The 16,401-nt window shown below is 40.4% G+C and overlaps 2 protein-coding genes across 5 annotated transcripts in view; one reads left to right on the top strand and one right to left on the bottom strand.

Moving 5' to 3' along the window:
* Window positions 1-16,401, top strand: part of LOC130918914 (uncharacterized) — a 59,064-nt gene that overhangs the window by 39,349 nt on the left and 3,314 nt on the right. For all 3 annotated transcript variants that reach the window (XM_057841154.1, XM_057841152.1, XM_057841151.1), the window contains one exon: window positions 1,115-1,267. The gene's annotated coding sequence lies outside the window, so the exon portion shown is untranslated. The remainder of the gene's footprint in view (window positions 1-1,114; window positions 1,268-16,401) is intronic.
* The window catches only part of mydgf (myeloid-derived growth factor), a 33,649-nt gene continuing 18,262 nt past the window's right edge, over window positions 1,015-16,401 (bottom strand). The window contains exons 5-7 of one of the 2 annotated variants that reach the window (XM_057841156.1): window positions 5,419-5,491; window positions 2,097-2,210; window positions 1,015-1,166 (exon numbers count right to left, since the gene is read on the bottom strand). In XM_057841156.1, coding sequence (XP_057697139.1) covers window positions 2,131-2,210; window positions 5,419-5,491 — 153 coding nt within the window. In that variant the 3' untranslated portion in view covers window positions 1,015-1,166; window positions 2,097-2,130. Of the gene's footprint in view, window positions 2,211-5,418; window positions 5,492-16,401 lie in introns of both variants that reach the window. The other variant, XM_057841155.1, reaches the window with a different exon arrangement.

Below are 16,401 nucleotides of genomic sequence, written 5' to 3'. Positions count from 1 at the left end.
TAGATTTTGTGGGCCCCAGTGGGCCCTAATTTGTTAGTGGGTTGAAATTCAACGTCAATCAATCTATCTATCCATTAATAACGTTGACCATGGAGTAAAATTACAACCAAGGGTCCAATGCTAATTACTCCAAAATATAATTCAGAAAAAATTAAACCATTTTATTTAATGTATTTCAGTGTTTTCCAAATTTCATTAATGCTTAAAGGCCTGCAACATGAATTGTCAGAGGATCCCAAAATTTGAAGTTATAATATAGTTATATATTAGTTATATACGTTTTATTTAGAAATACTTTTTTTTTTTCCAAATTCGTAAAGAAGACCAATCAAAATGAATGTGTAGTAAGCACTCTAATATCTATAACCTTATCTAAATCCTGATTTTGTCTTTTCATGGAACCTGCTGATGCATGTGTTCACTTGCATCCTTTTTTGGTTTTTTTTGGGGGGGGGGGGGAATTTCAGAATTCTGAATCAGAATTTCATGATTTTGAGAATCTAAGTATCAAATGTGGCACATTTGGTAATAAAACGTTAAATCGAGGTTAACCTGGCCACCGGAACATGCACATTTCCAAACTCTCCCAGTTCAAATGGATTAGACATTTATCGCCATCAATGGCAGTGAATGAGTTACTCTGCCGCAGCACATCAGTTGTGAATCACTGATCTAGAAATCCTAAACATTCTGAACATTCTCTGAGATATGGATGAAAATCTTACTTTCAAAAGCAGCTGAACTCACTTAGCTGTAGCAGCACATCACAACTTGTTGTCAACTGTCAAAACAAATCAAGACGTTTCTGCCGTTTGTGAACTCAAACAGAAAACAACTAAAGTGAAAACTCCCAAAAGTCACATGAAAGTACTCTTGCACATGTAAACATAAAACAAACCCCTTTATAGAAACAACCAAGATGGTTTTCTGACCATTTTGTACAGGTGCTGTGGGGGGGAAAAAACATCAGAATTTTGGACTTGTGCAGTATCACAGACATAAAAAAAACAGACATTTTAAGTCACCGCTCCAATTTATTGAATCAAGAATCACAAGATGAAAAAAAGCCATTTTGTACATAAGTAACATTTCATTGAATTGTGTTTTTCCCCAGCTATCACCTAGATGTGCTTTACTTCCTGTTGGGACCACCGATGGACACCTGGCTGGTGGCAAAAAAACAAAAAAAAAAAACATACTAAAAACAGTTTCCTCAACCTACATGGGCCTCCGCCAGAACGAGAGATGACGCAGCAAATCAAACAAGGTATAAACATCACATCTGTGCTTTTTTACCCTACTTTTATTCTCCAGAGTGAAGTGGGACTGGGATTTTTTTTTCACTGAGGGATAGAAGCAACAGATTTGGGAACAAGAGGGCATTTTGCTCCAGGACAACAGCACCCCCAGAAATTATCGGGTTAAAAAAATATTTTCTAAAGCTTTCGAAATCAAAACAAACGAGGTGCTGTGCAAACATCACATCTGTGGATTTATGTGGACTGGGAATTGTGGAAATGTTTCCTCTTGGGAACAGGATGGCATCTTGCTTTAAGGATGTACAGCACGAAAATCAGTTCTCCAAAGCTTTAAAATTCATTTCACATTAAAGATGTATCAAAAAAGGCACCCTGTCACTCTTCAGATGAAGTGACTCCCATTCTAAAAATACCCTCCAGCCAAAACATTCCACAAAATAGGAAAAGTCAACCATCACAAGTGGTGGTGATTTGTGAAATATGCTGCAAATAAGAGTGAATAAATGGAGATATTGCATGCGATGATACTGAGGATTACATTGCTGTAGGGGGCTCGCCCATACTAAAATTATTATTATATTTCTAAAATTCTGATTACAAATGCACATTTATGAATCCACATTGATCGGCGCACACTATGCATCAAAATGTTGAGAATGAAGAGAAATGGTTCGTAATGTAAAAAATTATGGTGGGAATAAAAAAAATGATTATTGTATTTGTTTCATGGAGGAGCAAATTCTCATCCACTTATCTAATCATCATTATCGTCGTCAGTCCCACATTTATACAAAACGGATCCTTCATTGAAACATGAGCTAATGCGTAGAAGCTCACCCGGAGAACACGCCTGACCTGGCGTCTTGAGCGCTCACAGCTCTTGGTGTCTCGTGCGTCCAACTACCATCAGTTTGCACAGTTGAGCGTTGAACTTGCCTTCTGTATGGGTCACTGGGGTCAGAAGGAACAGGCGATTACTTAAAGAAGGAGACACAATGCGGTTGTCGTCGTTCAACTGAAGATCGGATCTTGACAAGAAAAGTGGGCCATAAATGTAGCATTTATGGCTCGTTTCATTCTTGAAGGCTGCAGCTTTTCTTTTGTTTCTTTTTTTAACCCTGAAGCTGCTGTCGTGGGTCTTTCTAATGTTCTTTTTTAAACAATTCAAGGAAGAAAATCGCATGTGCATCATTATAGACTTTCAACACGGTGTTCCCTCTGTAGATTAAATTGCTTAATTTGTGCTCCTGATTTTTGAAAATTGTAAAGCGATAGGTTTTATGGGTTTTAGCATTACATCTACTGTCATGCCCATCCCGTCTTTGAGCCACTTTTCAGCTGTATATTGAACACATATTGAACACCTAGAGAAGAGTAAAACAAAGACAATGAAGAAGCAGCATTGCCCAAAATAACATGGCACCCCAAGCAGTCCCCACCTCTTAAAGGCACACATGTAACACCTGTGTTGTCACTAACGCATTACTAAATAACGCGTTACTGTGATCTGATTACTTTCTTTCAGTAATGAGTAATCTAACGCGGTCGTTTTTCCAAAGCAGTAATCTGATTACAGTTAGTTTCCTTAGTGTCTGTGCGGTACTATTTTGTTATTGCCTCATAATGTACGTAGAATGAATAATATTGTAGTCATGTACGAAGAGCATTTTGAATATAAAATGTTGAAAAGGTTCCTGGGATGTGTTCGTTTCCATGGTAACCGCTCATAATTACTTCCTGTTTTGGTCTCTAGTCACACGTGCTAAATGTTTTCGGACTGAGTGCGGGTGCACATTTGAGCCGAGTGTAGCCACCTGTTGAAATATGCGAGGGAATGTTGATCCCAGTGCATCAATAAATGAACGTATTTTTCCTTCATTCTGGAGGGTTCCAGCGATCGGTTGGAGCCGCTGTATGTGCGGCCGTTTCATAGCTTTGCCGTTGCAACGGTGGGTAATCAACCAAGTCGGCAAGCATTTTTTTACATCATGTTGTGTTGTACATTTATCCCGTGAGGTGACATGTTCGTTTAGCATCTTTGGAATGTGTTGTAAGTCCGGTTGAATGTAAAGTGCTCAGTTGCCGCCACGTTTTGTGGCCAAATTGACTGCGTGTGTTTATGGCGTGTGTGCGAGCGCATCTGCGCCCGCCCCCACCTTTGTGTTTGTTGCACTGTGCAATTCATTTGCATGATGTTGATTATTGTGCGGTCAATATGCATTGTTTTACATTGGCACAAATATGCTGTTAACCCTAACCCTTAAACCCGAAATTCAGAATTTTGACATCGGGTTTAATTGGTCGGTGGAGTTGATTTCAACAAATTCCATGCAGTCTGTCAGTTATTTGTTAGTTTCACAGCTCCGGAGTGGCTAAGCAAGCGCTAGTCAATGGTGGTTGAAATCAACTCCATTGACAAATTATACTTCCGCTAACTTGAAGATTAAGCCTTATGTAAAAAATTCTGATGGTCCCCTTTAAATTTAATTATCGGAAAGTCAGTTACATGCGAGGACATATTTCTGTTGTCATTTTTAAGTTGAGGCGGCAAATGGAGAAAAATTCGTAAAAAGTAACTGATAATTTACTTTTAATGTAACAGTCACTTTGATAATAAAGTAATCAGTAAAGTAACTAGATTAATTTTTTGAGGGGCAATCAGTAATCAAATTACTTTTTCAAGTAATCTGTGACAACACTGACACAGACAAAACCAGGGTTTCCTCAAGTACTTTATAAGACTTGTCTGGCACCCCCCTGACAGGCTAAAAAAAAATGCTAAAAAAAAAAGTGCTAAAAATTATGTATAAAAAGTAGGGTTGTCCCGATATCATATTTTTGCACCAGAGTCAGAGTCACCAGATTTTGAGAATCTGCCGATACCGAGTCTCGATCCAATACCGAAAATTTTGTTTAGTTTTATTTGAACAAAACTTCCAAACATGTTACAGTACTTCCTCTTCCGCTTTTACCAGGAGTGTTGCGGTGTATAAAACGTACATGATAACTTTCGGCATGATTTTCAGGATAAAATTAAAAAAAGCTGCAGTATGTAAAGTTGTTGGCGCTCAGAAAATACATTTTGATATGCCCTCCAAATTCATAGCTAGTCAGAGACTAGCGATAACGCATGGGCAGAGGGCAGTGCGTGTCACTGTCGCTTGCCTATGCAGTCACATCACGCCCCGTGTGTTGGCTTTCAGCACCCGTGTGTCGAGCCCCTGACCTGCTCCACACATCGCTCACCTCCACCTTCTTTTTCCTCAGTTGTATTTTTCTTCTGCTGTTTTTCCATGTTTTATACTCATACTTTTAAAACTCAGCCCATTTAGAATTTCTGAGAGCCATATGGCACCGATGTCATGTTTTTCCGAGATTTCAAGGCAAGCGTAAGTAAACAATGGCGCTGTCAAAACAATTAAATTCAACAAAGAATCTTGACTTTGGAGGTCTATTGCAAGAAATGTTTATTTTGTGGTAAGAATAAAACGGATACATCAAGCGATATCACTTCCCAATACTTTATTTAGTTTAAGTGGCTCCACTTGTCGAATGTCATACGATCGATTGGGTTTGACTTTTAGCAACGACTAGATCACACTACTTGACGTTCTGTTGTGCCCGCCCCCGACCACAATTTTGTTTTTTGTCAAGTTGGTCTCAAACAACATTACTAAGTCTTAAATTGAACATTCCATGACCTGGAGGAATTCTGTCAATATTTTCATTTCTACTCATTTTCACTATATTACTGATATTACTGATAAATGCAATGCTTTAGCAGCTTATTTGCCGCCAACGTTTAGGTGAAAAGTGTGGAATAGAAGTTTGTCAGCCACAAAAAATTAAAGAAAAAAAAAAGTTTTTTTTAATTGAATCTTTACATCTCTCAAAAGTCCTACTTGCACAGGGGCGAGTAGATGGAAAAACTTGCGCTGTGTAAAATTTAAGAGTGAAATGCCCCCATTTAGGAGGAGTCTGTAGAACTCAAATTGGCTAATTCTAGTATCTGCATGGGTGATTATTTTTTTAATTAATCATCATTCTGGCCAGCCAACAAGCTAAAAATTGTAATTAAAGTGACTTCTAATATGGTGTGGCCATATGAAAGATGGAGTGACCTAGACACAACAAACACCGGGAGAAGATTATAACTCACCTGTGGACTCTTGAATAGTGTATTCGTCTGACTTAAGATCCTTATCAGTCTGTCCTGCCCCTGCCAACTGTGACTGGAAATACAGTACACACAAACATATGATTTGGAGAGGATGAGGAAAAAAGTTGAAAGTAGGACTGGTTTTGCAGCTTCAAGTAAGAATATCACACTAGGCCTGCAAGCAGGACTGAACGGGCCCTCGCAATCTAGCGCAACTCGGACGTCACGCAACTCGGACTGTGTGCAGGTCAGGGTGTTGGCAGATGCTCCTCTCTAATCATCTCATTAGAACATAACATGCTCGAAAGTCGCCTATTTACATTCCCACACCCAAGAGATAAAAACCCCTATTGGAGAGAGTACTACAAAAAAGGAGCCACTACTGAGCTGTGCAGCCAAGCCCTTATTCAAAACCAAAATTAATCTTCTAACTGGGCCAATTCGACGAAGTGTGCCAAATATTGTGGCTATATAAGCTGCCTGAGTCTTTGAAAAAAAATATTTCCTTTAAATGGCGAATAAAGGGTCGTCACGGCAACAGACAGAGACACGTGGACATGGGCTGTAAATAAGTATTACAATAGGTCTTCAAATTACAATGACCAACCTGAAAAGAACTGGACATGTATTGGAAAAACGAGTGACTTTCTATTGCCACTAGTTGGCGCTGTAGGGTTGATGCAAATGATCTCTACAAGGCCCTTCAGGGTATGACTCTCAACAAGCACGGGAAGTTTGGCGCAGATATGTTGTATATCTGCCGAGTTATGACTATTCAAAGCTTTTTGCGTGACAAATTGTTGACGTTCATTTTCACTTTCCTGTTTGGACCCCTCCGCCTCAACGAAACCTCAATATTTTTCATCAGGCACCTGAACACAGGTCTTAAGGCTCCCCTGATGCAGGTTTGAGGTCAACAGAGTTTTTTCCCTTGGAGGAGGAACCTGTCTCGTAAAAAAAGGCATTTCCTGTTCTCACTAGGGGGCGCTAGGCCTAATGGGTAATATTTCAATGCACTCGTGTTAAGGGTGGGATGTCGCACATACATGCCAGATATGAAAAAGATGGAACGTTGTGTGAAGGAACTATTAGTCATTTACTGAATTTGTCATTTTGCCGAAAAAATGGCCGACTTTGGCACCCCGCCCAGGTCAGGCCCGTGAATGAAAACACACCATTTTGATAACTTAAGATTTCATATGCCTCATGAACAGTCTCGCCAATTTTGAGAATGATCAAACTAATTCCCTAGGTGCCAAGGTGTAAAATGTGCACACTGTAAATCGATAAAAATTTCACATTCAATCCAAAATACCCGATTTCCTGTTGGGTTTGGAATATGCATGCAAGAGACTTTTTGGAGCAGTTTTGTACAAGGTATCGACTCTCCGAATTTCATCCCTCTACGTTGAAAAAACCTAAATGGAGAGGCCTTTTTGAAAATTTCAAGGGGGCGCCACTGAGCCATTTTGTTACATGTTTTCGTAACGTTGCAAGATTATTGAACGTTATGCAAAGCCACATGTATGTCCAAATTTTTGTGAGTTTTCGTGCATGTTCAAGCCTCCAAATGTAAACTCCTACTGTGAACCGATAAAAATTTCACATTCGATCCAAAATACCCGATTTCCTGTTGGATTTGGAATACGGGTGCAAGAGACTTTTTGGAGCAGTTTTGCACAAGGTATCGACTCCCCAAATTTCATCACTCTCTGTTAAAAAAACCTAATAGGAAACGCCTTTTTGAAAAATTCAAGGGGGCGCCACTGAGGCATTTTGCTACATTTTTTCGTAACATTGCAAGATTATCGAACGTTATCTAAAGCCGCATGTATGTAAAAATTTGTACAAGTTTTTGTGCATATTCAAGCCTCCAAATGTAAACTCCTACTGTGAACCCATGAAAATTTCACATTCGATCCAAAATACCCGATTTCCTGTTGGATTTGGAATATGGGTGCAAGAGACTTTTTGGATCAGTTTTGCATAAGGTATCTACTCCCCAAATTTCCTTGCTCTATGTTGAAAAAACCCAATAGGAAAGGCCTTTTTTAAAACTTCTTTCTGTCGCCACTAGTTGGCACTGTAGAGTTGATGCAAATGACCCCTACAAGAACCTTCAGGGTATGACTCTCAACAAACACGGGAAGTTTGGCGCAGATATGTTGTATATCTGCCGAGTTATGACTGTTCAAAGTTTTTTGCGTGACAAATTGTTGACGTTCATTTTCACTTTCCTGTTTGGACCCCTCCGCCTCAACGAAACCTCAATATTTTTCATCAGGCACCTGAACACAGGTCTTAAGGCTCCCCTGATGCAGGTTTGAGGTCAACAGATTTTTTTCCCTTGGAGGAGGAACCTGTCTCGTAAAAAAAGGCATTTCCTGTTCTCACTAGGGGGCGCTAGACCTAATGGGTAATATTTCAATGCACTCGTGTTAAGGGTGGGATACCACACATACATGCCAAATATGAAAAAGATTGAACGTTGTGTCAAGGAACTATAAGTCATTTACTGAATTTGTCATTTTGCCGAAAAAATGGTCGACTTTGGCACCACGCCCAGGTCAGACCCGTGAATGAAAACGCACCATTTTCAAAACTTAAGATTTCATATGTCTCCTGAACAGTCTCACCAATTTTGAAGATGATCCAACTAACTCCCTCGGCGAAAAGGTCTCAAATGTGCACCCTGTAAATCGATAAAAATTTCATATTTGATCCAAAATAACCGATTTCCTGTTGGGTTTGGAATATGCGTGTAAATGCTTTTTGGAGCGGTTTTGGACAAGGTATAGACCCCCCAAATTTCATTGCTCTACGCTGACAGACCCTAATGTTATAGGCCAATTTTAAAATTTCAAGGGGGCGCCACTGAGCCATTTTGTTATATTTTTTTGCAACGTTGCAAAATTATCGAAATTTACAATTTTCCGGACGTATGTGCAAATTTTGGTGACTTTTCGTGCATGTTCAGGCCTCCAAATTGGCCGTTTTCATTTGCCCTGAAAAAAAAAAATAATAATAATAACTAGGCCTGCAAGCAGGACTGAACGGGCCCTCGCAATCTAGCGCAACTCGGACGTCACGCAACTCGGACTGTGTGCAGGTCAGGCTGGTGGCAGATCCTCCTCTCTAATTATCTCATTAGAACCTAACATGCTCGAAAGTCGCCTATTTACATTCCCACACCCAAGAGATAAAAACCCCTATTGGAGAGAGTACTACAAAAAAGGAGCCACTACTGAGCTGTGCAGCCAAGCCCTTATTCAAAACCCAAAATTAATCTTCTAACTCGGCCAATTCGACCAAGTGTGCCAAATACTGTGGCTCTATAAGCTGCCTGAGTCTCTGAAAAAAAATATTTCCTTTAAATGGCGAACAAAGGGTCGTCACGGCAACAGACAGAGACACGTGGACATGGGCCGTAAATAAGTATTTTAATAGGTCTTGAAACTACAATGACCAACCTGAAAAGAACTGAACATGTATTGGAAAAACGAGTGACTTTCTATTGCCACTAGTTGGCGCTGTAGGTTTGATGCAAATGACCCCTACAAGGCCCTTCAGGGTATGACTCTCAACAAGCACGGGAAGTTTGCCGCAGATATGTTGTATATCTGCCGAGTTATGACTGTTCAAAATTTTTGGAGAGAAAAATTATTGACAGTCATTTTCACTTTCCTGTTTGGACCCCTCCGCTTCAACGAAACTTCAATATTTTTCATCAGGCACCTGAAGACAGGTCTTAAGGCTTCCCTTATGCAGGTTTGAGGTCGATTAATTTTTTCCCTTGGAGGAGGAGTGTGTCACCGTAAAAAAGGGCATTTCCTGTTCCCACTAGGAGGCGCCAGGCACAAATGGTAAATTTTCAATCCAGTCGTGCTCAGGCTGGTATACCTCACACACATGGCAGATTTAAAATAGATTGAACGTTGTATGAGGGAGTTATCAGTCATTTTCCGAATTCGGTGTTTTGGCGAAAAAATGGCCGACTTTGGCACCCCGCCCAGGTCAGGCCCGTGAATGAAAACACACCATTTTGATAACTTAAGATTTCATATGCCTCATGAACAGTCTCGCCAATTTTGAGAATGATCAAACTAATTCCCTAGGTGCCAAGGTGTAAAATGTGCACACTGTAAATCGATAAAAAATTCACATTCAATCCAAAATACCCGATTTCCTGTTGGGTTTGGAATACGCATGCAAGAGACTTTTTGGAGCAGTTTTGTACAAGGTATTGACTCTCCGAATTTCATCCATCTACGTTGAAAAAACCTAAATGGAGAGGCCTTTTTGAAAATTTCAAGGGGGCGCCACTGAGCCATTTTGTTACATTTTTTCGTAACGTTGCAAGATTATTGAACGTTATGCAAAGCCGCATGTATGTCGAAATTTTTGTGAGTTTTCGTGCATGTTCAAGCCTCCAAATGTAAACTCCTACTGTGAACCGATAAAAATTTCACATTTGATCCAAAATACCCGATTTCCTGTTGGATTTGGAAAATGGGTGCAAGAGACTTTTTGGAGCAGTTTTGCACAAGGTATCAACTCCCCAAATTTCCTCACTCTATGTTGGAAAAACCCAATAGGAAAGGCCTTTTTTAAAACTTCTTTCTGTCGCCACTAGTTGGCACTGTAGAGTTGATGCAAATGACCCCTACACGAACCTTCAGGGTATGACTCTCAACAAACACGGGAAGTTTGGCGCAGATATGTTGTATATCTGCCGAGTTATGACTGTTCAAAGTTTTTGGCGAGACAAATTGTTGACGGTCATTTTCACTTCCAGTTTGTACCTCTCCGCTTCTACAAAACCTCAATATTTTTCATTAGGCACCTGAACACATGTCTTGAGGCTCCCCTGAAACAGGTTTGAGGTCAATAGATTTTTTTCCCTTGGAGGAGGAGCCTGTCTCGTAAAGAAGGCCATTTCCTGTTCCCACTAGGGGGCGCCAAGCCTAATGGGTAAAATTTAAATGCAGTCGTGTTCAGGCTGGGATATCTCATATACTTGCTAGAAATGAAAAAGATTGAACGTTGTATCACGGAGTTTTTAATCATTTTCTGAATTTGGTGTTTTGCCCAAAAATGGCCAACTTTGGGACTACGCCCAGGCCAGACCCTTGGATGAAAACTCACCATTTTGAAAACTTAAGATCTCATATGTCTCCTGTATAGTCTGACCAATTTTGAAGACGATCCAACTATTTTCTTCAGCGACAAGGTCTCAAATGTAAATCGATAAAATTTCGCATTTGATCCAAAATTTCCGACTTCCTGTTGGATTTGGAATATAGGTGCAAGAGACTTTTTGGAGCAGTTTTACGCAATGTATCGACTCACCAAATTTCATCATTCTACGTTGAAAAAACCTAATAGGAAAGGCCTTTTTGAAAATTTCAAGGGGGCGCCACTGAGCGATTTTGTTAAATTTTTTTGTAGATTATCAAAATTTACGCAAAGTTGCATGTATGTGCAAATTTTGGTGAGTTTTCGTGCATGTTCAGGCCTCCAAACGTAAACTCCAACTGTGAACCGAAAAAATTTCACATTTGATCCAAAATATCCGATTTCCTGTCGGATTTGGAATATGGGTGCAAGAGGCTTTTTTGAACAGTTAGGCATAAGGTATCTACTCCCCAAATTTCATCGCTCTACGTTGAAAACCTGAGAGGAGAGGCCTTTTTGAAAATTTTAAGGGTCAAGGGGGCGCCACTGAGCCATTTTTTGAAATTTTTTCAAAACGACGCAAGATTATCAAATTTTACGCGAATCTGCACGTATGTGCAAATTTTGGTGACTTTTCGTGCATGTTCAGGCCTCCAAATTGGCCATTTTCATTTGCCATGAAGAAAGAAGAAGAATAATAATAATAACTAGGCCTGCAAGCAGGACTGAACGGGCCCTCGCAATCTAGCGCAACTCGGACGTCACGCAACTCGGACTGTGTGCAGGTCAGGGTGTTGGCAGATGCTCCTCTCTAATCATCTCATTAGAACATAACATGCTCGAAAGTCGCCTATTTACATTCCCACACCCAAGAGATAAAAACCCCTATTGGAGAGAGTACTACAAAAAAGGAGCCACTACTGAGCTGTGCAGCCAAGCCCTTATTCAAAACCAAAATTAATCTTCTAACTGGGCCAATTCGACGAAGTGTGCCAAATATTGTGGCTATATAAGCTGCCTGAGTCTTTGAAAAAAAATATTTCCTTTAAATGGCGAATAAAGGGTCGTCACGGCAACAGACAGAGACACGTGGACATGGGCTGTAAATAAGTATTACAATAGGTCTTCAAATTACAATGACCAACCTGAAAAGAACTGGACATGTATTGGAAAAACGAGTGACTTTCTATTGCCACTAGTTGGCGCTGTAGGGTTGATGCAAATGATCTCTACAAGGCCCTTCAGGGTATGACTCTCAACAAGCACGGGAAGTTTGGCGCAGATATGTTGTATATCTGCCGAGTTATGACTGTTCAAAGTTTTTGGAGAGAAAAATTGTTGACAGTCATTTTCACTTTCCTGTTTGGACCCCTCCGCTTCAACGAAACTTCAATATTTTTCATCAGGCACCTGAAGACAGGTCTTAAGCCTTCCCTTATGCAGGTTTGAGGTCAACAGATTTTTTTTCCTTGGAGGAGGAACCTGTCTCGTAAAAAAAGGCATTTCCTGTTCTCACTAGGGGGCGCTAGGCCTAATGGGTAATATTTCAATGCACTCGTGTTAAGGGTGGGATGTCGCACATACATGCCAGATATGAAAAAGATGGAACGTTGTGTGAAGGAACTATTAGTCATTTACTGAATTTGTCATTTTGCCGAAAAAATGGCCGACTTTGGCACCCCGCCCAGGTCAGGCCCGTGAATGAAAACACACCATTTTGATAACTTAAGATTTCATAAGCCTCATGAACAGTCTCGCCAATTTTGAGAATGATCAAACTAATTCCCTAGGTGCCAAGGTGTAAAATGTGCACACTGTAAATCGATAAAAATTTCACATTCAATCCAAAATACCCGATTTCCTGTTGGGTTTGGAATATGCATGCAAGAGACTTTTTGGAGCAGTTTTGTACAAGGTATCGACTCTCCGAATTTCATCCCTTTACGTTGAAAAAACCTAAATGGAGAGGCCTTTTTGAAAATTTCAAGGGGGCGCCACTGAGCCATTTTGTTACATGTTTTCGTAACGTTGCAAGATTATTGAACGTTATGCAAAGCCACATGTATGTCCAAATTTTTGTGAGTTTTCGTGCATGTTCAAGCCTCCAAATGTAAACTCCTACTGTGAACCGATAAAAATTTCACATTCGATCCAAAATACCCGATTTCCTGTTGGATTTGGAATACGGGTGCAAGAGACTTTTTGGAGCAGTTTTGCACAAGGTATCGACTCCCCAAATTTCATCACTCTCTGTTAAAAAAACCTAATAGGAAACGCCTTTTTGAAAAATTCAAGGGGGCGCCACTGAGGCATTTTGCTACATTTTTTCGTAACATTGCAAGATTATCGAACGTTATCTAAAGCCGCATGTATGTGCAAATTTGTACAAGTTTTTGTGCATATTCAAGCCTCCAAATGTAAACTCCTACTGTGAACCCATGAAAATTTCACATTCGATCCAAAATACCCGATTTCCTGTTGGATTTGGAATATGGGTGCAAGAGACTTTTTGGATCAGTTTTGCATAAGGTATCTACTCCCCAAATTTCCTTGCTCTATGTTGAAAAAACCCAATAGGAAAGGCCTTTTTTAAAACTTCTTTCTGTCGCCACTAGTTGGCACTGTAGAGTTGATGCAAATGACCCCTACAAGAACCTTCAGGGTATGACTCTCAACAAACACGGGAAGTTTGGCGCAGATATGTTGTATATCTGCCGAGTTATGACTGTTCAAAGTTTTTTGCGTGACAAATTGTTGACGTTCATTTTCACTTTCCTGTTTGGACCCCTCCGCCTCAACGAAACCTCAATATTTTTCATCAGGCACCTGAACACAGGTCTTAAGGCTCCCCTGATGCAGGTTTGAGGTCAACAGATTTTTTTCCCTTGGAGGAGGAACCTGTCTCGTAAAAAAAGGCATTTCCTGTTCTCACTAGGGGGCGCTAGACCTAATGGGTAATATTTCAATGCACTCGTGTTAAGGGTGGGATACCACACATACATGCCAAATATGAAAAAGATTGAACGTTGTGTCAAGGAACTATAAGTCATTTACTGAATTTGTCATTTTGCCGAAAAAATGGTCGACTTTGGCACCACGCCCAGGTCAGACCCGTGAATGAAAACGCACCATTTTCAAAACTTAAGATTTCATATGTCTCCTGAACAGTCTCACCAATTTTGAAGATGATCCAACTAACTCCCTCGGCGAAAAGGTCTCAAATGTGCACCCTGTAAATCGATAAAAATTTCATATTTGATCCAAAATAACCGATTTCCTGTTGGGTTTGGAATATGCGTGTAAATGCTTTTTTGGAGCGGTTTTGGACAAGGTATAGACCCCCCAAATTTCATTGCTCTACGCTGACAGACCCTAATGTTATAGGCCAATTTTAAAATTTCAAGGGGGCGCCACTGAGCCATTTTGTTATATTTTTTTGCAACGTTGCAAAATTATCGAAATTTACAATTTTTCGGACGTATGTGCAAATTTTGGTGACTTTTCGTGCATGTTCAGGCCTCCAAATTGGCCGTTTTCATTTGCCCTGAAAAAAAAAAAAAAAAAAAAAAATAAAAAAAAAAATAATCCTTTGCAAAACAATAGGGCCTTCGCACGCTTAGTGCTCGGGCCCTAATAAAAAAACTAGGCCTGCAAGCAGGACTGAACGGGCCCTCGCAATCTAGCGCAACTCGGACGTCACGCAACTCGGACTGTGTGCAGGTCAGGGTGGTGGGAGATCCTCCTCTCTAATCATCTCATTAGAACCTAACATGCTCGAAAGTCGCCTATTTACATTCCCACACCCAAGAGATAAAAACCCCTATTGGAGAGAGTACTACAAAAAAGGAGCCACTACTGAGCTGTGCAGCCAAGCCCTTATTCAAAACCAAAATTAATCTTCTAACTGGGCCAATTCGACCAAGTGTGCCAACTATTGTGGCTCTATAAGCTCCCTGAGTCTCTGAAAAAAAATATTTCCTTTAAATGGCGAACAAAGGGTCGTCACGGCAACAGACAGAGACACGTGGACATGGGCCGTAAAAAAGTATTTTAATAGGTCTTGAAACTACAATGACCAACATGAAAAGAACTGGACATGTTTTGGAAAAACGAGTGACTTTCTATCGCCACTAGTTGGCGCTGTAGGGTTGATGCAAATGACCCCTACAAGGCCCTTCAGGGTATGACTCTCAACAAGCACGGGAAGTTTGGCACAGATATCTTGTATATCTGCCGAGTTATGACTGTTCAAAGTTTTTGGAGAGAAAAATTGTTGACAGTCATTTTCACTTTCCTGTTTGGACCCCTCCGCTTCAACGAAACTTCAATATTTTTCATCAGGCACCTGAAGACAGGTCTTAAGGTTTCCCTTATGCAGGTTTGAGGTAGATTGATTTTTTCCCTTTAGAGGAGGAGTGTGTCCCGTAAAAAAGGGCATTTCCTGTTCCCACTAGGAGGCGTCAGGCACAAATGGTAAATTTTCAATCCAGTCCTGCTCAGGCTGGTATACCTCACACACATGCCAGATTTAAAATAGATTGAACGTTGTATGAGGGAGTTATCAGTCATTTTCCGAATTCGGTGTTTTGGCGAAAAAATGGAAGAATTTGGCGCCCCGCCCAGGTCAGGCCCGTGAATGAAAACACACCATTTTTATAACTTAAGATTTCATATGCCTCATGAACAGTCTCACCAATTTTGAGAATGATCAAACTAATTCCCTAGGTGCCAAGGTGTAAAATGTGCACACTGTAAATCGATAAAAAGTTCACATTCAATCTAAAATACCCGATTTCCTGTAGGATTTGGAATGTGTGTGCAAGAGACTTTTTGGAGCAGTTTTGCACAAAGTTTTGACTCTCCAAATTTCATCACTCTATGTTAGAAAAACCTATATGGAGAGGCCTTTTTGAAAATTTCAAGGGGGCGCCACTGAGCCATTTTGTTAAATTGTTTCGTAACGTTGCAAGATTATTGAACGTTATGCAAAACCGCATGTATGTCGAAATTTTGGTGAGTTTTCGTGCATGTTCAAGCCTCCAAATGTAAACTCCTACTGTGAACCCATGAAAATTTCACATTCGATCCAAAATACCCGATTTCCTGTTGGATTTGGAATATGGGTGCAAGAGACTTTTTGGAGCAGTTTTGCATAAGGTATCTACTCCCCAAATTTCCTCGCTCTATGTTGAAAAAACCCAATAGGAAAGGCCTTTTTTAAAACTTCTTTCTGTCGCCACTAGTTGGCACTGTAGAGTTGATGCAAATGACCCCTACAAGAACCTTCAGGGTATGACTCTCAACAAACACAGGAAGTTTGGCGCAGATATGTTGTATATCTGCCGAGTTATGACTATTCAAAGCTTTTTGCGTGACAAATTGTTGACGTTCATTTTCACTTTCCTGTTTGGACCCCTCCGCCTCAACGAAACCTCAATATTTTTCATCAGGCACCTGAACACAGGTCTTAAGGCTCCCCTGATGCAGGTTTGAGGCCAACAGAGTTTTTTCCCTTGGAGGAGGAACCTGTCTCGTAAAAAAAGGCATTTCCTGTTCTCACTAGGGGGCGCTAGACCTAATGGGTAATATTTCAATGCAATCGTGTTTAGGGTGGGATACCACACATACATGCCAAATATGAAAAAGATTGAACGTTGTGTCAAGGAACTATTAGTCATTTACTGAATTTGTCATTTTGCCGAAAAAATGGCCGACTTTGGGACCACGCCCAGGTCAGACCCGTGAATGAAAACGCACCATTTTCAAAACTTAAGATTTCATATGTCTCCTGAACAGTCTCACCAATTT

This window comes from Corythoichthys intestinalis, chromosome 7 (assembly GCF_030265065.1).
Source record: "Corythoichthys intestinalis isolate RoL2023-P3 chromosome 7, ASM3026506v1, whole genome shotgun sequence".
NCBI classification, from domain to species: Eukaryota; Metazoa; Chordata; class Actinopteri; order Syngnathiformes; family Syngnathidae; genus Corythoichthys; species Corythoichthys intestinalis.
Note: the sequence above shows the minus strand (reverse complement) of the source record. Positions and strands in the feature narration are given on the sequence as shown.